Source organism: Nicotiana tabacum, chromosome 19 (genome assembly GCF_000715075.1).
Source record: "Nicotiana tabacum cultivar K326 chromosome 19, ASM71507v2, whole genome shotgun sequence".
Taxonomy (NCBI): Eukaryota; Viridiplantae; Streptophyta; class Magnoliopsida; order Solanales; family Solanaceae; genus Nicotiana; species Nicotiana tabacum.
In genome coordinates, this window is record NC_134098.1 from 56799896 (window position 1) to 56822688 (window position 22793).

General features: G+C 35.2%; 3 protein-coding genes across 3 annotated transcripts; all 3 read left to right on the plus strand.

The window, feature by feature from the left end:
• Positions 1-10468: 10468 nt before the first annotated feature.
• On the plus strand, positions 10469-11259 carry LOC142173495 (protein FAR1-RELATED SEQUENCE 5-like). Its single transcript, XM_075239093.1, has 2 exons — positions 10469-10652; positions 10928-11259. Exons 1-2 carry the CDS (start codon positions 10469-10471, stop codon positions 11257-11259), a joined length of 516 nt encoding a protein of 171 aa, XP_075095194.1.
• Positions 11260-21554: 10295 nt separating this feature from the next.
• LOC142173496 (uncharacterized) lies at positions 21555-21905 on the plus strand. Its single transcript, XM_075239094.1, has one exon. The coding sequence runs from the start codon at positions 21555-21557 to the stop codon at positions 21903-21905; it is 351 nt and encodes a 116-aa protein (XP_075095195.1).
• A 162-nt stretch (positions 21906-22067) lies between these two features.
• On the plus strand, positions 22068-22511 carry LOC142173497 (uncharacterized). The gene has a single exon (XM_075239095.1). The coding sequence runs from the start codon at positions 22068-22070 to the stop codon at positions 22509-22511; it is 444 nt and encodes a 147-aa protein (XP_075095196.1).
• The last annotated feature ends 282 nt before the right edge of the window (positions 22512-22793 follow it).

Sequence of the window (22793 nt, forward strand, 5' to 3'; positions counted from 1 at the left end):
AAGCATATCCAAACGGGCTCTTTGGCGAAGGATTTGACTTATGCAGTGAATTAAGTACACTAATTTTTTTTACCTGAAATTATTTCTACAAAAATATTTTGACATTTTATACAAGATTATTTTCCATTTTTTAAGATTATCCATTAATGTTATATAGAGACTTTTAGGCGCATAAAATCTTTTTTTACACCACGAAGATCCTTTTCATACCGTCACTCCATCAGTATATTTTAGGGGCATCACTGGTTCTTTCGCCGGTTATTTTAAGAAATTTATACTTAAAACTATCTTATTGTCTGTTTGGCCAAGATGAAAAAAATCTGTTTATTTTAAGAAGTGTTTTTTTCAGAAGTGTTCTTCCAAAAAGTACTTTTGAAAAAAAAAAAACAGTTTGTGTTTGGCTAATCACTTGAAAAAATACTTTTGAGCAATAATTTGTGTTTGACCAAACTTTTCAAAAAGTGCTTTTAAGTATCAAATTACGAATAACGACATGAAAAGATTTACTTAATAATTAATATTATATGAATAAATAAATAATCTCAAAATTTTATTATAAGTTTTTTTATTTTATTTAAGTAAAACATGAAAATAAAATTAAAAAGTACTTTAATTTTTTCAAGATGATTTAAATATGTCAAAAAATTATTTAATAAATATAAAAGTATCCTTCTCAAAAGTTACCATATATTAGAAAGCTATCCTAAAAATAAAAAGAAATAATTATACATTAGGAGAGTTCAATAATATAATCTCCAATTCTAAGTATTAGGTTTAAAATAAGTAAGGTTATTTTGATATATACCATATTTTGTTAAGGATATTTTTTGTAAGAATAAAAGTCAAAACAGCATCTGCATCTGCTTCTGCTTCTGGGAAGAAGTTACTTTTTTCTGCTTCTCTACTGCTTCTGCTTCTTCCCAAAAGCACTTTTTCCAAAAAAACTTGGCCAAACACCTCAAGTTGAGAAACATGCTATTAGTCATCTTGATTTTTCTTCCATACCTATGAGGTCAGATTAATTTTGAAAAAAAAAAAATCAGAAATAGCCTGAACTGCTAATTAAAAATTAGTTATACTTTTAAAATTAATTGAAGTTTAGCTGCTTTTTCACGTGAAAATAAAATCTTAACAAAATTACCCTTAAAATTTCAAAAAATTCTAACAAATATACTAGAGTTTGAATTTTTTACATATGAGATTCCAGCATAATCTGCTGGAATTCATAATGTGATGGAAGTTTATATAGTTCTATAATCAAGCATATATGCTGGAACTTTTCGTTTTTCAGATAGGGTATTTTTGTCCAAATTTTAGCTTCGCATTAAATAGTGACTACTTTTTAATAACTTTGCAAACATCGCTATTTTTCAATTATCAATGTAAACATTAGCCGGCCTACGCTATTTTGACATTAACTTTTTGGAGAAACATCACATATGAGGTGCATTGTATTAGGGGAAAAACTTACTCACACCCGATGTATACACCAAATCTAGTTAAGTTAACCATAAGAGATAAACTACAATATCTACTAGAGTTTTTTTTTTAAATTAAGAAAAGGTAATAAACAGTCCTAATAACTGACGTTAAACTTTTAAGGTTGCCGTCTTTATTTTATTTCTCGCTTCAGTTTCTTCCTGCATCTTGCGAGTTTCCTGTTCTTTTATTTCTCCATTGAAGATCGAAAAATATAATTCTGTTAGGAGCATAAATGAGTCAGCATATTTCTCCATTGAAGAGGAAAAGGTACTTATGTTAGGAGTTCAAACTAAGAGCTATAAGTATAAATGATCGACTATTAGCAGGTTAGTTAACTTCATACTTCTTTTAAAATATATTGCCGCAGAATGCTTTTTTCATGCGATTGAATAAATTTTCTTCTTTTTGGTGCTTAAATGTCTTACAAATACTTAGATTATTCTTTTGGAATATCAGAATGTCAACTTTTGAGAAGACAAACATCCTTAAGAGTCATGAAGAAGTATTAGTCGAAGATATTAAAATTGATGAAGAAGATGATGAGAAAAACTATCACGCTCCAAACCCGAAGAGGCGTGGCCGGCATCCGGTGCCATACTCGGCCCGAGCGTACCACTCTGGAATTGTAAACTATGGAGGGTAACCCTCAGCTTAGGCTGATGAGACCATATTCTGGATCATCTGAAAATAACGTCTGCAACCAACAATAACAAACTAAACATCTACATATGGCTGGTAAAGCCATAATACTGATATAAAAAATGTACAGGACTCGTTTACAGGCCTCTAGGAATAACTAAATTGTATCATGGTCGGGACAGGGCCTCGACCTACTCATCAAACCTGTATATATAAAATGGACTCCAAGGTATCGACCTGGTAACTCCGAGGAAGTGGAGCTTACTAACCAAGCTGATGTTTGACTTTGTCTACTAGGAAGGTCTATCCAGTTGTCTATTAGTACCTACAGGCATGAAATGCAGCGTCCCCAGCAAAAAGGACGTCAGTACGAAATAATGTACCGAGTATGTAAGGCAATAAGATAACTAAAATCTGAAACTAAACTGATAATATAATAACTGAAAGTACTTGGGAGTCAAATATAATTTGAAGATATGTTTACCTACTGATACTGACTCATCTCTCTCAATATAGTAAGTAAAATAGTTGTCCGGCCCTATAAGGCTCGGTATGTGTAACTGCTCTGCCGTAGTAGGCTCGCTCATACTAGGCTCTGTATCTCGGCCATTCTGGGCTCGCTCATAGACGCTCGACCACAGTAGGCTCGGTATATAACTTACCATCTGATCAGAGGTTGCCTAATAAGGGCCTACCCATAGATTATAGCTCGATGGTGGTAAAAATACTGTAATACTATATATATATATATATATATATATATATATATATATATATATATATAGACCCTCTGCTCTCTTGACTGGAAGAAAATAATACTTAACTGAATATAAAGTCTCGATAAGGGAGAATACTGTAACTTCTGAGACTAGGATAATGTGAATACATTCATGAATATGTACTTCTCTTTATGCCTCGTTGTAAAACATATGTAGTTACGGGATCATGCCAAAATGAAGGAAAGGTTTAGCCTTAACATACCTTTGCAATCTTCTCTCCAATCATCAACCAACCTCAACATGATCTTCTTACGTCTACAATGAGTAACCCGACTTCGTCGTCATCATATAAGCATTGTAACTCTCATATTTCAAAACTAATATTCTACAAAAAAAAAGGACAGCACCTCCCCTGTTTTTACTACATCCCATAAGTTACTAAAAGTCACCAAACAACTCAAACAACAACAATATAATTTACAATAAACTCTCTTATTACTTCAACAACCATTTTGAGCGGCAAGCTCGATTTACAATTAATAAAATATAATTTAATCCAATTTCTTTTTCATGAATCTGCCTACAACTTGTATAACATCATACTTATGCTTACCATATCATTTTCATCCAAAAACATTATAAGAATAATCTTCAAAAATAGTCCACACGCCTAGCGCCTTAACCTTTATCGTCAACCTCTTGTTTTTCATGTTATCTTTTTCAATCTACTGAATTAGCACATATATAAGCTTAACAACAACAGACACAACATAATCAAACTATTTATAATAATTTTCAGCCACAACCAACTCTATATATAGCCTTAACACAACCCACAAAAAAGATAACGATTCCTTATGCCATGTCAATTACTATCTTGAAGATTTTAACTCAAACAACTCAAACAACACATGATTAACCTTAAGCACAACCAAGAACATAATTTACATACCTTAGGCAGTAGATACAACTTGAAATTTCAGCCATAACAACATATATATAGCCTTAAAATAACCCAACAAAAGATAACAACAACTCTTTCCCTTTCAAGTATTATCTTGTAACCTTCATCCAATAACTTAACCAACACATAGATAAGATTAATCTCAAGAAATAGGGTGTTATACATACCTTAAATAATCTGGAAAAACTCGAACCAAAGCTTCCATTATCTTACAACCACCCTTAATCACATCACGATACCATAGAGACTCACTTCTTCACTTAGGCTAACTTTTGATGTTTGATTATGGTGTATTCCTTTGGAATTTGTTTGGAGCCTTTGGGGAGCTGTTTGGGAGGGTTTGGAGAGTGTGAGTCTGGAAGGAGAATGAAAAATGAGCATAGCTCATCCCAAAAAATGAGATAAGAATAAGTGAAGATTTGGCCCCGATCAAGTGGGTCCCATAGGGGCCTCCTGCGCAGTCTCGCGAAAACGTAAATATCTCTCTACAATGATGTCGTATTGATGAACGGTTTGAAGCGTTAGAAACTAGACACATGAAAATTTAATTAAATATAAATATCTACCTGTAACTCTCAATATATTGAGAGAAAACTACCTCGCAACCTGACTTATAAACCTGTCAGTTTCTCTAAAGTGTGGCGACGTGACTTGGCGACCCTACTTTAAAAATTCATATTTCTTTACTCTGATATCGTATGAATAAATGGTGTATAACGTTCGAAACTAAATTCATATACCTTCATTTTGATATGATATATGTCCCAAAATGACATCATAAATCTTACGAATTAATTTCTCAAAACGGCTCGTTACAAGGCAAATCTTAACTCGATGTTTTCGCAACTTAAATTTGATTTTTCCCAAACTTTATATTCCATATCCAAACATCATATGTATTCATATCATGACTTTAAATACATTTAAATCATAATTAGAAAGTCTCATATTCATCTTAACTTACTTAAGACTTCGGTAAACCTTTCTTATCCTTGTAGAAGGATTTCGTCATTTTTGAGTTTACTTTAGATAATCCTATAATGGCAGTGATGTCTGAAGTACGGGCTGTAACAACATGTCCCCTAATAAACATTTTCCCCCAAATGATAACTCTTAAAGACTTGCGAAAATATGATGTAACATCATTAAATTACTTTATATGCTTTCAAAATTAATTGACTTACGATGTACTTTCACGTACAAAAATATGGGGTGTAACATCATTCCCTCCTTTGAAACATTCATCCTCGAATGTTGACTGATGCGCTTATCATTCTTATAACCTACTTTAATATTGTCCTTTGCCATCTAGGCAACTGTTCTATGAATAAATCCAAAGGCCAGGGCATTCCCCCTTTAGGCCTCTTTCTCACGCCACGACTCATGGTCAGAATTCTTCCAATCTCGTAACTATTGCTACCTTCTATCATGCAGTCTGTACGACTTTGTCCTTGTATGTGTGCCTATGAGACTCTTCTCTCATTTTCCTCCAGTTTTTAACCAATCTCTAGGCCTCACTTTGTGAACATATACAGGACTACGGCAAGCTGTCCCTTTGGGCATCTATATGTATATTGAAGTCCTTCGCTTGGTACTTTGTTAAATGTACCACTATTGCTATATTTTGTTTCCTATCCTTGGTTATCTGTCCTTATGTCTTTACTACAACTAGGTAGGTCATGCTATACCATAACACTTACATCGGTTTATTACTACCTAGGTCTGCCACCCAATTCCAGGTTACTCTCTCGCTGCTTATCCAATATTTATAAATTTAAGTCCTTTAGTTCTTCCTCATTACTGTTCATCTTAAGAATGACGGTCTAATCTCATCTCATACTTTATAAATTTTATACATCCATTGTTGATTCACCTTAATTTTAATCCATAATCTACCACTGATAACTTGAAACTTCTTACATAATACATTGTCACTAAGGCTCACGTCTCATCGGGGGACATTTGAAGTGATTTGCCTGATCCTCCTAGGGATGATACTATACTTCAATAACCGTATTTCATAGCATCCCAACGTGATTCATCATATGGGTTCTAATCCCGTGCAACTTATGAAATCCCTTTTCTCAAAATTGTTACTCAATCAAAGGCCTAAATGTCATCCTCTTATATATCACAATTACACCCTTATTATACTACCAGGGAAGCATTTCATCTCTTCTAATTGCTCTTAGTCTTAGACTCCTCCGAGTCAATTCAAGCTATACTGAGCTTTCTATAACTTACGGAAACCATCAACTCTCTTATTTTGATAGGCTTAATCCCGATGCCTTACCTATTCTTGTCACCTTCTCACTCATCTTTTCTTATCCTTACTCCCATCTACCTAAAACCTTGTCACTCTACCATACTTTAGCTTGCGACCTATACATATCTATTTATACTACTTGCAACCTTCCTTTAACTTGCTAGCACCATAGATTTTCTTTCGTGCCTTCTCAGTTGCCTATAAATATAAGCAATTACTTTTCCTGGTCGTTCTGCCACTTGTTGCATGAATACATGGCTTATCTCATTGCCCATAATTACTGGAATTTCCTGTAACTCATATGATCTCAAATATCAGCTTTTGATTTTTTTTTTCTTCTTCCCATTCATTAGCTACAATAGATGCCACTTTCTTATGGAGTACATATAATGTTGTAGTGAAACTATTGTTACAAGACTATTTCTTCTTTATGTCACTATGCATAGGTGGAAGCCTTCTTCCTTATTTCCCCAGCTGGTCTTTCTTTATAGTACTTAAGGAGACCTTCTGGCTCTTGTAAAGTTACGAGCTTGTTATATTGTATACCTAAAGGAATTCTCGATGTTCTTACTCGCCTACAAATATCCTTAGTTATATACCTTCGTTCCCTTGTGCTCGTAGGGTTACTTCTGAACTCAAATTTTGATTGTCCCCTTAGTGGCACTCTCTCTTATTTCCATAACACATATACGGTACCTTTAATTACTACAACTCCTATCTGAATATTTCTCAATGGTTACAACGTCATATCTACGAGACTGAATTCACTATGTTCGGGTTCACTACGTCTATCTTGCATGATCTATTTATTTATCCCTGACCTCTTGTCTAGCCATAACTAGGCTCTTCCTGAATCAACTACAGACTACTTGTTGGTCCATTCTCATATCTATATTCCGCGTAACCCCTCTTGGGTTATGTCCTTTGTCTTAACTTACCTATGGCATTGGCTCCTTATGTATTAAGTGTTTCTCGCACTTATTTATCAATAACATAGGGTGCGGAAACCTTATTGGTTCTCCCCAGCGTCATGCTTGCATAATGTTCTGGATTCATATCATATCTGTAGGATCTGAATAAATGCAATCTCATTCCTTTCACCTCATCATCTTTAGCATCTTTTCACATTTTCACTGACATCTTACTCATCTTGCGGTAACCCTTCTGTACCAAGGATAACTGAATTTTACGCACGAGGGTGACGCCTAGTGTAACTGGCACACTTAGTCCCTTAAGCTTAACTTTGCTCACAATGCTTGCTTTAGGAAGCGTCTTCCTGAATGGCCTTTAAATGTTATTCTTCTGTTGTCCATTCTATTATCGCCGGAACGTGATCGCTGAAATTCTCACGATGTCGACTATTATCAAATCCTTCGGTCCCTAATTCATGTTCAGTTTATCTTGTTCACCAACCCATACTGATTTCTATTACTTTGGGGGTCTAACATTTCCTTCTGGTAATCACGTTGGGGTCACCAACTCATTTCTCAAAATGGGGATATGACTTTATGGCTTATACTCTTTTATTGCCTCAAGGCCTGTCACCTCTTGTCTTTTCCTTCACTTGACTATACACTCTATCATCCTGTCATATTTTGATTTATTGATATCACTCATTAATCACATCTTACTCATAATTCTTTATATACTCTCTTCTTATTCTTTTGCTAATATTTCTGTCTATCACTCTATTATGAAAACTTCAACAAAGCATTCTTTCACTTATTACTCCCCTTGCTTTATCTCACTGGCTCTTCGGAATGCCTAACATTCTCTTTTTTTTTTCTAGAGACGAGAGTCATACTAAGATAAATATTTATCCCTTCTAGAATTTCACTGCCTATCTTCTGAAATTTCTGAATATTCCAGTATTCATATCTGACAATTCAATTCTAGAGTGCACCATTTAGACGTCTCGTAAGGAGAACTATTACCATATTTTGTACTATCCTTCAGAAATGTTAGCTAATGATAACAATCCATCCATAATTTTGGGTTACTCTAACCCCAACTGGATTCTGATATCCCATCCTTCTCTTAAACTATATATGTTAGCTCCCATATGGCATAATTGAGATAGGTGTGGTCAATTGTATATATCTCTGTTACTGTTGAAAGTAACTCAGAATGCTTATATTTATCTGCCTGAATTGTAAATATTGATAATCTTCACTAACTGAGTACCTAGTATCCTTCTTCACATTGCTTCTTTTAGGTGTTGAAACTTGTATCTACCTTATGATTCTCTTATTTATTTTTACCATATGGGTGGATAGATATTCTTGCCTTAGGGCTCTTTATCAAGGAGCTTACACGTCTTAATACACACATGATCTGCTGAAGACCATACATTTACTCATCATAAGTCTGATGCAAAATCGAGTTCCTCTGACTCAACTCTTCCACAACCATATTCGATCTCTTACCAACTGTCTTTTTGGATATAGGTATCGTTGTATTAATAAAATAAAAGTTAGGAGTTTGAATCTTACAACTAAGCTCTACCACACGATCTAGAGTAAGAAGAAAGAGTAAAAGTCCTGAATGCCTTGTAGCCTCCTACTTATAAGTGTGGTGCACGACACACCCATAAACAAGACTCTACTAGACACGGCTTGTAGATTCCCTAGGATAGAACTGCTCTGATACCAAGTTTGTCACACCCCAAACCTGAAGAGGCGTGGCCGGCACCCGGTTCGATACTCGGCCCGAGCGTACCACTCTGGAACTGTGAACTATGGAGGGTAACCCTCAGCTTAGGCCGATGAGGCCATATTCTGAATCATCTGAAAATAACATCTGCAACCAACAATAACAAACTAAACATCTACATATGGTTGGTAAAGCCATAATACTGATATAAACAATGTACAGGACTCGTCTACATGCCTCTAGGAATAACTGAATTGTATCATGGTCGGGACAGGGCCTCGACCTACTCATCAAACCTGTATATGTAAAATGGACTCCAAGGTATCAACCTGGTAACTCCGCGGAAGTGGAGCTTACCAACCAAGCTGATGTTTGACTTTGTCTACTAGGAAGGTCTATCCAGTTGTCTATTAGTACATGCATGCCAAAATCGTCAACCATATGTAGTTACGGGATCATGCCAAAATGAAGGAAAGGTTTAGCCTTAACATACCTTTGCAATCTTCTCTCCAATCGTCAACCAAGCTCAATATGATCTTCTTACGTCTACAATGAGAAACCCGACTTCGTCGTCATCATATAAGCATTGTAACTCTCATATTTTAAAATCAATATTCTACAAAAAAAAAAAAAGGACAACACCTCCCCTGTTTTTACTATATCCCATAAGTTACTAAAAGTGACCAAACAAACAGCCCAAACAACAATAATATAATTCACAATAAACTCTCTTATTACTTCAACAACCATTTTGAGCGGCAAGCTCGATTTACAATTAACAAAATATAATTTAATCCAATTTCTTTTCCATGAATCTGCCTACAACTTGTATAACATCATACTTATGCTTACCATATCATTTTCATCCCAAAATATCATAAGAATAATCTTCAAAAATAGTCCACACGCCTAACACCTTAACCTTTATCATCAACCTCTTATTTTTTATGTTATCTTCTTCAATCCACTGAATTAGCACATAGATAAGCTTAACAACAGCAGCCACAACATAATCAAACTATTTATAACAACTTCCAGCCACAACCAACCCTATATATAGCCTCAACACAGCCCACCAAAAAGATAACGATTTCTTATGCCATGTCAATTACTATCTTGAAGATTTTAACTCAAACAACTCAAACAACACATGATTAACCTTAAGTACAATCAAGAACATGATTTACATACCTTAGGCAGTATATACAACTTGAAATTTTAGCCATAACAACATATATATAGCCTTAAAACAACCCAACAAAAGATAACAACAACTCTTCCCATTTCAAGTGTTATCTTATAATCTTCATCCAATAACTTAACCAACACATAGATAAGATTAATCCCAAGAAATAGGGTGTTATACATACCTTAAATAATCTGAAAAAACTCGAACCAAAGCTTCCATTATCTTATAACCACCCTTAATCACATCACGATACCATAGAGACTCTCTTCTTCACTTAGGCTAACTTTTGATGTTTGATTATAGTGTATTCCTTTGAAATTTGTTTGGAGCCTTTGGGGAGCTGTTTGGGAGGGTTTGGAGAGTGTGAGTCTGGAAAGAGAATGAAAAATGAGCAAAGCTCATCCCAAAAATGAGATAAGAATAAGTGAAGATTGGGCCCGATCAAGTGGGTCCCATAAATTAAAGAGCATAATCATGAGATAGCTTCACCAAAAAAGAGGCATTTACTAAGATCTGCACGTTCGATAACTAAAACCAAAGGCCTAGTAAATGAAAATATGGTTAATGCTGGAATAAAGCCAACAACAACGTATTCTTACTTGGTAGAAGAAGCCGATGGGGCTAATATTTTGGGATATTCAAAGAAAGATTGTTGTAATTTTATACACCAATTGATGAAATCTAAGGTGGAAGCTGGGGATGCTCAAAGTGTTGTTAATGAATTTAATCATAGACAAGCAAGTTAGACACTCTTTTATTGGGACGTCCAACTTGATTCTGAAGGGCGTATAGCTAACATTGTTTGGAGAGATGGTCGGTCCAGAATTGACTATGGTTTTTTTGGTGATGTTGTTTCTTTTGATACCAATATCAGACAAACAAGTATCGTATGATTTGTGTACCATTTATTAGAATCAACCATCATTGGCAAAATATTATTTTTAGTTGTGCTTTTTTGTCTTATGAGTCTGCTGAATCTTTCAAATGGTTATTCTCTATATTTTTAAAGTCAATAGGAGGTATTGCCCCACAAACTATTATAATTGATCAAGCTCGAGGAATGGAAATTTCCATTAGAGAAGTGATGTCTGGCACTAGACATAGATTGTGTCAATGGCACATATCTCAGAATGCCCTATCTCATTTAAGCTCACTGAAGAATGATAAAGGTTTTTGCAAACTTTTTAATAAGTGTATGTCTGAATGTGATTCTGTTACTGAATTTGAACAAATATGGGAGATGATGCTTACAACATACAACGTAGAAGAACACGAGTGGTTGAATAATCTTTACAATATTCGAAAAATGTGGTCTACGACTTTTAATAATGATGTGTTTAGTGCTTGACTAAAAGCCACATCTCGAAGTGAAAGTACTAATCATGTGTTGAATGGGCTTGGAGATTTGAGCACTTATTTGCACATATTTGTGATTAACTATGAGAAAAATGTAGTAAATAAGTAATGTAGTAAATAAGTGGCGGTTGAATAAAGAACATGAAGGCTTCAATTGTAAACAAGGTAAGCCTACACTTGCTGTTAAAGGTAGTCCAATTTTAACTCAGGTTTCTGCAATCTACACGCACAAGATTTACAATATATTTGAGAAAGAGTTTTTTGAAAGGAACCGGGGCATGTTTTATCGAGGCACAAATATACGATGATGGTAAAATGTCCAGGTATGAAGTAAGAATGCATAATTCAAGCAAGAGTTGGTTTGTTGAGTTAGATTTTACAACTTTACATGTGACATGCACTTGCAAGAAGTTTGAATCTATGGGTATTCTATGTGCACACTGTTTATTCATATTAACTTCAAAGAAAGTGTCTCAAATCCCTGAGAAATACATTTTGAAGAGATGGACCAAAGATGTGAGGAAAAGAATAAAAATATTGCCAAGTAAGAGTGGTTCTATCAATGGAAATTCAGAATCTAAGATTGTTTACACTAACAATGTGATGCAGAGTTGTTATAATCTTGCTTATCTTAGCAAATCTAATGTGGAATGTCGGGAAATTCTACAAAAACATCTCGAAAATGCTTCAATTGAGATAGATGACTATCTAGGCAAGTTGGACGGTTCTGATATCCATATTTTCACCAAAAATGGTAAGCAAAACATAGAAAAGAAGGTATTGGACCCTCTTTATGTAAGAGCACCAGGTGTTCACAAAGAACGTATTCCTAACCATTAGGATAAACCCAAAAAAAGAAAAGCAACTCAACCAACTACTCAGGGGAGAATCCGTAAGAATTATGCAACTCTTTACTTTATTTTTATTTTTGATCCATCTAATTAGTTGTTTTTGTTACAGAGAAATCTCAAAAAGTGGTTGCACCACCAATAAAAAAATTGTTTGAGAACAATGCATACACTCCTCAAGTAATATTTCCTTTATCATAAGCAAATTTTCACGTTAGTTTTCTTTTAGGATTATTCATACAGTGTTTCTTATATTAAATAACTGTTTCATATTATCAACTTATCTTAGAACTTTCTTTTTTGTAAGGATGATGCTTTTGATTTGGATATGATCGAATCAAATGTCTCTTTTTTAACCTTGTTGGAAGGTGTTGATAAAACTACACAGGTAATTTAATAATACTTTCTTGTACATGAATTAATCCTGTATGAATGGTGCAATTATATTTGAAAATTTTCACTATTTTAATTTTTTTTTTGGTGTAGCTATCATCTACAAGTACGTGGAAACCAGGACCAAATTACAATTGAAGTGCTATGACTCGACTGCCGTTAATGAGATTTATTGCTGCATTTACAGTTTTGGCAAAGAGTAGGAGCCATTAGATTGGAGATGCTAGTTTTGACAATGGAATTCTTTGATATTAGTATTTTGAGACTTTTGAGAAGGAGATGCTAGTGAACTTGGTTGCTCTAATTTTTAAATAGTAGTAGCATTTTACATACAATTGTGAACGAAGAAATCATTTCAATGAATAATGATTGGACGTTGTCATGTAAAAAAAATAATTGCTTTTGTTATTGTTATCTTTTTTAATGAGTAAAGCTGAATGTTGTCATTACTCTTCGTGTTTTTCCGATTTTAGATTTTTGGTCGGTTTTCTTTGGCGCAAAAATGCGGGAAACTATTTTTGAGTCCCGCGAAATTTATGTTTCAAGAAACCGACCAACTTTGGTCGGTTTTTCAATTAATATAAATAAAAATTAATATTAAAAAAACCGACCAAAATTGGTCGGTTAATTCGGCGGGTCATTTAAAAAAACCGACCAACTTTGGTCGGTAATTTTACTTTTTAATAAAACCGACCAACTTTGGTCGGTTATTTTCGTGCGAAAATACAATTAAAGAGTATAAATCAAATAAAAGACAGTCTTAAAACAAAATGTACCAATGGTCTAGTGGTAGTTAGTATCCTGCCACAGTATAGACCCCGATTCGATTCCCAGATGGTGAATCTTTTTATTACATAATTAAAATACCGACCAACTTTGATCGTTTTTTTGGCAATATTTTTTTTTTTTTGAATTTAATTGACCGACCAAAGTTGATCGGTAATTTCCGACTAACTTTGGTCGGTATTCCTTTCCGACCATAAAAATACCGTCCACATGTAAATGGTCGCGTTTTGGTCGGTTTTTTGCCATTACCGACCAACGTTGGTCGGTTTTTACCGGATTTCTAGTAGTGTGTTGTCATGTAAGAAAAATAAATGCTTTTGTTATTATTACCTTTTTTAATGAGTAAGGCTGAATGTTGTCATTACTCTTCGTGTTTTTTCGATTTTGGATTTTCAAGTCTTTGGTTAAGCTTATGAAACTTATCCGGAGGGACGATGATATAATATGATGGTATTTATAAAGGAGCTCTTAGATATCTTGAATAACCTTATAGGCCTCCGAAAGCTAAGTTTTCTTGTATTTAACTTAATTTCTACGTGTTAGAGCTAAGTAGAACAATTATCTTGTAGGCTGCCTTGTTGAATGCCTTTAACAGTGATTAGTCTTGTGATTTTATAGCTAATTTTTATGTTAAAGAAAAGTTGAATGATCTACTATAAGTTAGTGTGGAAAGGTGGAAGCTAGTATATTTTTGGCTTTATAAGATCCTGGAAAAATCAATGAGGGTGTATTTGCAGCAAAAATTTATTTAAGAAGAAAGAAGGAGAATTTGGGTGGTTAATGAGAAATTTGTTAGCCTTGATTTGCTCCCTTACGATATCTGCCGGGGAACAACAGAATAGCTAGAAAACATTTAAGATTACTATTTAAGATTATATAAAAATTAAATGGGGTTAACTATGGTTAAATACTACTAGTTTATAATTAAATAAGTTTACAAATGTCATTTAATTATTGACTTGGTGTATACACCGGGTGCGAGTAAGTTTTTTTCCACTTTAATATAACACGCGAAGAATAGACTAATAATAGAATGTCTGTTTAGTATAATTTTTACTATAAGAGCCTGTATACCTGCAATGTTCAAGTAAAATTTTGATTTACATGTAGAGGTTTTACAATATGTTTTTGCCAAAATTAAACATTTCTGTTATTCTATATTGAAAGATTAGTTAATAAAAAATTTACAATCAAAATACATAAAATCTGCACCCAAAAAAAAGTAGTATGGTAAGCAATTAAATTTTATTGGATTAAATCCATAAAATAATTTGGACTATATTAAATTAAGACGATAGTCCAGACAAATATTGTGGCTAGTAAATTGGATTAATTATTTATATATATATATATATATATATATATATATATATATATATATATATATATATATATATATATATATATATGTGTGTGTGTGTGTGTGTGTGTGTGTGTGTGTGTGTGTGTGTGTGTGTGTGTGTGTTTGTTGGGCTAGTCCATTTAATTGGGCTACAAGTTAAATGATTAGCCCATTTTATTAGCCTGATACCCAAATAGCTATTAGTCCATCTTAAAGCCTAGGCTCATGTCACATGTCAAGTAATGTGGCAATCCAAGCTAAATAGATGAGCCAATAAAATTATGCCATGTGTCAAGAAAGAGTGTCATACCAAGTCAAATCAACAACCAATAGAGTTGTGCTAAGTGTCTAGATGGTATTGGTCAGTTCAAACAGACCAATCAAATACTAGAGTCACACCACCTATAACTATAAATAAAAGGTATTCATAAAGTTAGAAGACATAAGAATTGAGAACAAGAAGCAAGCAGAGAGCTCGTGGATGAAAGACTGCAATTTTCTCTACAAACTACAAGTTCAAGTTCAAGATCAAGAACGAAGACAAATCAAATACCAAGGCGTTCAAGATCAAATTACTTGCTCGTCGTCAAATCCAAATTCAAGTTCGTGAAGGAGATTCAAGACCAAGCTTTATAAGCCCTTGAATCAAAACAAACTCAAGCTCATCAAGATAGTTTATATTCTTGAAATATAAGAGGAATACTATAGAGATTGTTTATTGAAATCAAATACTATATTTGTTATGCAATTTTCTAATCTTGATTATTTATTTTTTTCGACCCAAAAATTTGTTGTTGTTGCATGCCTAGTGAGACAATCTCTACTTCTCATCTCTTCAATTACCAAATTTCAAGAACACTGAAATGGCTCCTAAGAAGATCAACTTCAAATTCACTATTGCTAAGGCTATGGATTCCAAGTTTTCCTCTGATGTGAAAAACTTGTTGGATGCTACCATGGAAAGTGTAGGACCTATCACTAGGAACAAAGCAAACTTGTTGGGACATTTGCATCGATTCGTATCTTTGATTTTCGATCCTCAAAGGGGGCAAGATCTTTTTCGACTAAATTGGAAGAAGGAGCGAACATTGCTGAAATAGTTGAGAAGACATTGGCTCTACTTAGCCCATCTATATCTAAGAATCTCATCACACAAGACGAGCATGATGTCTTAATTACCGGATCTGCTCCAATCACTCCATGCACGTTTTTTATTCAACGTATGGTGTAAGAGAAAATCCATGATTTGCTCCACTATCCACCACAGTTATCCAAGCAATGGTGACTAACACTTCAACTGTTAAAGAAAAACTCGCAAGGCAATTGAAGGGTTAACGAAGCATATGCAAGATCAAGATAATCAAATTGTCAAGCTGACAGATAGAGTTGAAAGCATGATGGAGGGAGAATCAAGTCATGCACTTGTGAAGCTCCCTATAATGCAAGATAAAGAAGACTCATCTGCAAGGCAAACGATGGCGCCTAAGGAACTTCAGATTTCATGTGACGGGGTAATCCCATTGATCAATTGAAAGACTTCATTATGGGAACCATCAAAGACAAGTACGATGTTGTTGCCAAGTCTTCTCTCGCATATGTAAAGCCATACACTTCAAGAATTGATAGTTTGAAGATGCCTACGGGTTACCAACCTCCAAAATTTCAACAATTCGATAGTAAAGGAAGTCCAAAGTAACACATTGTATACTTCATTGAAACTTGTAATAATGTTGGAACCTATGAAGATTATCTTGTTAAGCAGTTCGTTCGCTCCTTAAAAGGAAATGCTTTTGATTGGTATACTGAGCTCGAGGACGGTTGCATCGATAGTTGGGAGCAACTTGAACATGAATTTCTCAATCGCTTCTATAGCATAGGGCGCACTGTGAGTATGGTTGAACTTACAAAAACGCATCAATGGAAAGATGAACTAGCCGTTGATTTCATCAATCGATGGAGGAATGCAAACCTTAACTGCAAAGACATACTTGGTGAAGCTTCTTGAATAGAAATGTGCATCCAAGGAATGTATTATGGACTTCGCTACATCCTACAAGGTAACAAGCCTAAGTCGTTTGAAGAATTGGCTACACGTGCTCATGATATGGAGTTAAGCATATCTTCAAGTGGAAATCAAGGAGCGCTTGTTTATGAACCTCGCAAATGGAAGGATAAACAAGAAATAAAGAAAGGGGGCAAGTTTGTCCCTAAGTCTAAGAGCAAAGAATCAATGAATATTAATGCCTCGCCATTTAAGGTCAGTACAAAAGTGAGTAAGAAGCAAAGTGTGAAGACAACATCCTTACAAGATAAAATCGGCCAAAAGTTCTTTGCAGGAAATGCAAGTGAAGGAGTATCCATTTTTGGACTCCAATGTCCCAGTAATTATTGAAAAACTTCTTGAATTGAAACTCATTGAGTTACCTGAAATGAAGCAGCCAGACGAAGCTAGAAGGGCTAATGATTCAAATTATTACAAGTACCATTAGTTGATTGGCAACCTTATTGAAAAGTACTTCATTTTCAAGGAGAAAGTCATGGACGTGGCTCATGAAGGAATAATCTTGCTTGAGGATGAGAAGGAAAGTTCTAATCAAGTCTCTGTCACTTTTGGTTCACTCAATCCTATTGTCCTTTGCAATTTTGTTTAAGTACATAAATATGAGGGCATCTAAACTACATCACCATCAAAGATGATTAAATTTGGTGACTTTGAACCTATCGATGTGAGCATATCATTGCTTTTCCCTGTAGTAAATAAAGTAATAGTGAAGGAAAGATCTCAAGAGGAAAGTGAATCACGTGATGGTTAAACTGATAACGAAGGTTGGATTCTTATGACTCGGCAGAGATGATTCAAGACAAATTCACGAAAGGAGTCAAACAAGCAATTGACTAGGGTAAAAGGGGTGAAATAACCCAAAAGGCAAATGGTAAAGAAGAATTTGAAGAAAACAAAAATGGAGGAGAATCACTATCAAAGTCTACGTCATCCAATGACATTGAAAGACTTCTCACTAAGCTGGTTGCGCACACAAATTTCCTGTAATGATATCAAGGCCTTATGTTGTAAGGCAGAGGAAGAAGAGACAAAGAAGGAAAATTCGTCATTGTTGCCACCTCCCTCGTCTGAAGAGCACACTGAGCATCTCTCCAAAGAAGCAAACACTTGTGATGCAAAAATGACATTCACTAATGATGATCGTTTGCTAGGTGAAACACAACATAATCGTCCCCTGTTATGGTTGGCTTTGTGCATGAGCAGAGAATGAGTAGACGTTTGATTGATGATGGATCTGTCATCCATATTCTCCCAATTCATACTGTCAAAGAGCTTGGTATACCGATGGATGAACTATGTGAAAGTAGTTTGATGATTCAAGGATTCAATCAATAGGGGCAAAGAGCTATATGGGCTATCAAATTGGAAATAAATATGGGAGATATGCATTTGAGTGCATGGATGCACGTGATCAATGCAAAGAACTCATATGGGAAGGACATGGATACACGAGAACAATGTGGTTTCATACACTTACTATCAATGCTTGAAGTACTATGAAGATGGGGTCGAAAAGAAGATAGTTACTAATGATAAACCTTTTACCGAGACAGAATCATACTTTGCCAATGCAAAATTCTACTTAAAGAATTATGTCTCAAAGGATGTTAAGGTTGATGATGTGATGTCGACCAAAAATGTTGTAAAGAAGGTTGATGTCACAACTGGTAAGGAAAAGATTACGATTGAAAAAGATCAAGTGCTTCATGATAAAAACAAGATAAATGAGTCATCTTCAAGTTATGTCCCAAAGGCAAGAAAGGTTGAAGATCCATCTTCTAAACTACAAGGTAATGTTTTAAGAGGCTTGACCCTTTCTATCAAGAGAATTGATACAATTAAGTCATCTACAAAGTTTCTTAAATGGTTTATTAAATCCTCAAACCACAATTCGCTTCTAATGTAGCACTTCCTGCAAATCCCACAGATGAGGGCTTTGACCAAATGCCTACAAGTGGTTAGCAAAAGATGGATATGACCCTAATGAACCATCCAAGTTGGGAAAGATCTCACCTAAAGCTTCTACCCTACTCAAAAGATTATGATCGAGAAAGGGTACCCTTGAAATAATCACGTGAAGGTTTGGGTTACAAACAACCCATGCCAATATGTATCTCCATAAAAAGGGCAAGTTATAATGACATTACTGCTAAATAAGAGTCTACAACATTTAATGAGAAGCCTTCTGTATTTGATCGACTTACGAAACCAAGGACCTCAGTCTTTAATAGGGTGGAACCATTGAAGAAGAAATACAAGCATCATGGAAGTAATAGAAGCTTCGAAGCACCTATCTTCGCTAAAAAGGAGATTTTGACCACAACTTGCTCGAGTTTGATTCCTTCTAGAATGAGGCGATAGACACAACTTGTAGTTTCATACGGAAAGGTCCTCAAATAAAAGGCTATCTTTCATATCACATATCATATCACAGTTCATGAAGAACAAAATGCTTCATCTCATACGGAAGTCAAGGAAAAATGGCTTGATATTCATAAATGTCATCACATATCTTTCAATGATGGTAATCCTCACGAAGATGAAGACACTAAACATGCACCACCCGAGCTTGAAGAAGGGGTGAAGACAGCATTTGATGCACTAAAAAAAGTCAATCTCAGAGTTGTTGAAGATCATATGTATGTGCCTCTCTCACTGTTGATGAAAACAGCAAATATATTGAGCTACTTAAGGAATTCAAAGACATATTTGCTTGGAGTTATAAAGAGATGCCAGGTTTAGACCCCAAGGTGGTTGTTCATTATTTTGCTGTCAAACGAGATGCTCGTTCCCGTGAAGCAAACACAACGTCGCTTTAGACCTTAACTGGTTCCTTGATTGAAAAGTTAATAGTCTTATTGAGGCTGATTTTGTTCATGAAGTTAAGTATCCTACATGTATTTTGAGCATCATCCCTACAAGAAAGAAGAATTGCCAAATTCGAGTTTGTGTCGACTTTAGGGACCTTAATAACGCTTGCCCTAAAGATGAATTTTCTCTTCCCATCACGGAGCTCATGATTGATGCAATGACTGGATATGAGGCGATGCCTTTCATGGATGGTTCATTTGGATGTAATCAAATTCATATGTCACCGAAGGATGAAAAACTTACCGCCTTTAGAACCCCTAAAGGTATATACTGCTACAAGATAATGCCTTTTGATTTGAAAAATGCTTGTGCTACATATCAACGTGCCATGCAAAATATTTTTGACGTCATGGTTCTTAAAAATGTGGAGTGTTATGTTGACAACTTTGTAGTAAAATAAAGGAAGAGAGATGACCACTTTACAAAATTTGAGGATGGTATTTGAAAGGATTCGGAGATACCAACTCAGAATGAATCCGTTGAAGTGCGACTTTGGAGTTACTTCTCAGAAGTTCCTTGGTTTTATTGTTCGACGCCGAGGTATCGAAATTAATCTAGCTAAGAGGAATGCTATCTTGAAAATGCACGAGCCTAAGGATATTAAGGAATTAAAAATATTACAAGGTAAGTTGATATATCTCAGAAGATTTATTTCGAATCTGGCTGGAAGATGCCAACCGTTTAGTCACCTCATGAAGAAAGGGTTCCTTTTGAAAGAGACCAAGTTTGTAGAAATGCTTTTGAAAACATTATTTCCTATCTAATGAAGCCTCCAGTACTTGCAGTCCCCATATCTAGAAACCCATTAATATTATATGTTTCAGTACAAGAAAGGTCAGTAGGAGCACTTCTGGCTCAGTGAAACAATGAAGGCAAAAAAAAACTGCACTTTATTACTTGAGTAGGATGATGACACCAAATGAGCTCAAGTATTCACCTATCGAGAAGTTATGCTTGGCACTTATTTTCTCTATTCAGAAGTTGAAATATTACTTCCAAGCTCATGTTGTGTGACTCGTCTCAAGAGCGAATCCTATCAAGTTTGTCATATCTAAACCTGTCCTAAGTTATCAGTTAGAGAGGCAGTACCTCTAATTTCAACAATTTGAAATTGTGTATGTTCCTCAGAAGGCGGTAAAAGTACAAGCATTAGTAGACTTCCTAGCTCCGATTCCATATGATTGGGAGTTGTCTGGTGTGTTGCCTGATGAAGATGCAATGGTCATCGAAATTCAACCTCCTTAGAAGATATATTTTGATGGCGATGCACATCGTGAAGGAGCTGGCGCTAAAATGGTGTTTATCACTTCTCAAGGGGAAATTTTGCCATATTCTTTCACTTTGACACAACGTTGCTCCAATAATATTGCTAAATATCGGGCGCTCATTATTGGGCTTACAATGGCCGTGGATATGAAACAATTGTAACCACAAGTTCTTGGAGACTCCAAGTTAGTGATCAATCAGCTTTTAGGTAGCTATGAGGTCAAGAAGCCAGAGTTGGCCCCATATCATACATATTCCTAGAGATTGGTAAGTTGGCTTGGAGAGGTAACTATTCAACATATGCTGAGAAAGGAAAATAAGTGAGGTGATGCATTTGCAGCCTTATCTTCTACATTAGCTTTACCTTATCAAACACAAGTCGCTATTTGCCAAAGATGGGTAGTTCCTTCACCAAAGGACTACGAAGTTGAAGAAGAAAGTAAAATTTAGCATCTTGCTACCGTTCTTGAGGTCCAAAAATTGGCGACAACCATTAATTTATTATCTTTGTTATGGAATATTTCTAGAAAATTCCCGAAGGAAGACATAAATTCGAAGGAGAGCCACTTGCTTTCTTTATTACAAAGATACACTCTACAGACAATCATTTGATGGAATGCTCTTACATTGTTTGGGGGCTGATGAATCCCTTCAAGCCTGCAAGAAGCACATTCTGGAGTATGTGAAGTGCATCAATCTGGGCCTCCACATAAAAAAGAATGGGGTATTATTGGCCAACCTTGGTGAAAGATTATTTAGATTACGTTCGAAGGTATAAATCTTTCCAATTCCATGTTAACTTCATACATCAACCACCTGAAGTATTACCCCCAACTATTGCCTCTTGGCCATTTGGTGCTTGGAATTTGGATGTTGTTGGTCCATCGCCAAATTCTTCTTGTGGATATTTATACATTTTGGCCGCAACTGATTACTTATCAAAGTGGGCTGGAGCTGTTTCTCTTAAGGAAGTAAAGAAGGAAAATGTGGACAACTTCATCCGAGTCAATGTTATCTATCATTTTCGCATTCCTCAATATATATTGACGAAAAATGATGAGCCATTTTGATAACAAGTTCATGAATAAAATATGTGATCTTTTTGGCTTCAAACAATGCAATTCCTCCACGTATTATGCTACTGCCAATGCACTTACTGAAGCATTTAACAAGACGCTCTGTAACTTGTTGAAAAGGTTATCTCTAAGTCTAAAAGAGATTGGCATAAGAGAATGGAAGAATCTCTTTGGGCATATAGGACCACATATCGCACACCAATGCAAGCGAATCCTTATTCACTTGTGTATAGAGTTGAAGCAGTCCTTCCACTTGAGCATCAAATACCGTCATTGCGGCTTGCCATTCAAGAAGAATTGGAAGCTCTTGATGATAAGAGACTAGAAGCTCAACAAAGACTTGAATGTTATCAAGTTTGCTTGTCTCGATCTTTTAACAAAAGGGTGTGCCTTAGATCCTTTCAAGTAGGTGACCAAGTTCTTGTTGCGAGAAGGCCTATCATTACCTCTCGTCGATCTGGAGGCATATTCTCTACTAAGTGGGATGGACCATTTGTTGTACATGAGGTATACTCAAGTGACACTTACAAGATAGTTTACTCAGATGGTTTGTGGACTTGCCCCAACAATGGTAAATTCATGAAGAGATACTATCCTTGAAGAAAACAAATAAGCTCCTTAATGCAACTGCATGTTACTCCTAGCCCGCAAGAGTATAAAGTATACACAACCCCCTAAAAATGTCTGTTAGGTTGATAATCTCGAAAGAGACGGCCTAGATAAAAGTTAGGATACTAAAAAAACTTACCCATTTTGAACTACGCTATGACTTGATCTTTTTCACCTAGATACATAGGCAGCTTAGAGTTTTATTCTAAGTTCAGTCATATGAGTTCAAAAAATATATATTACCCAAGTTATTATTCAAATGAAGTATGATGG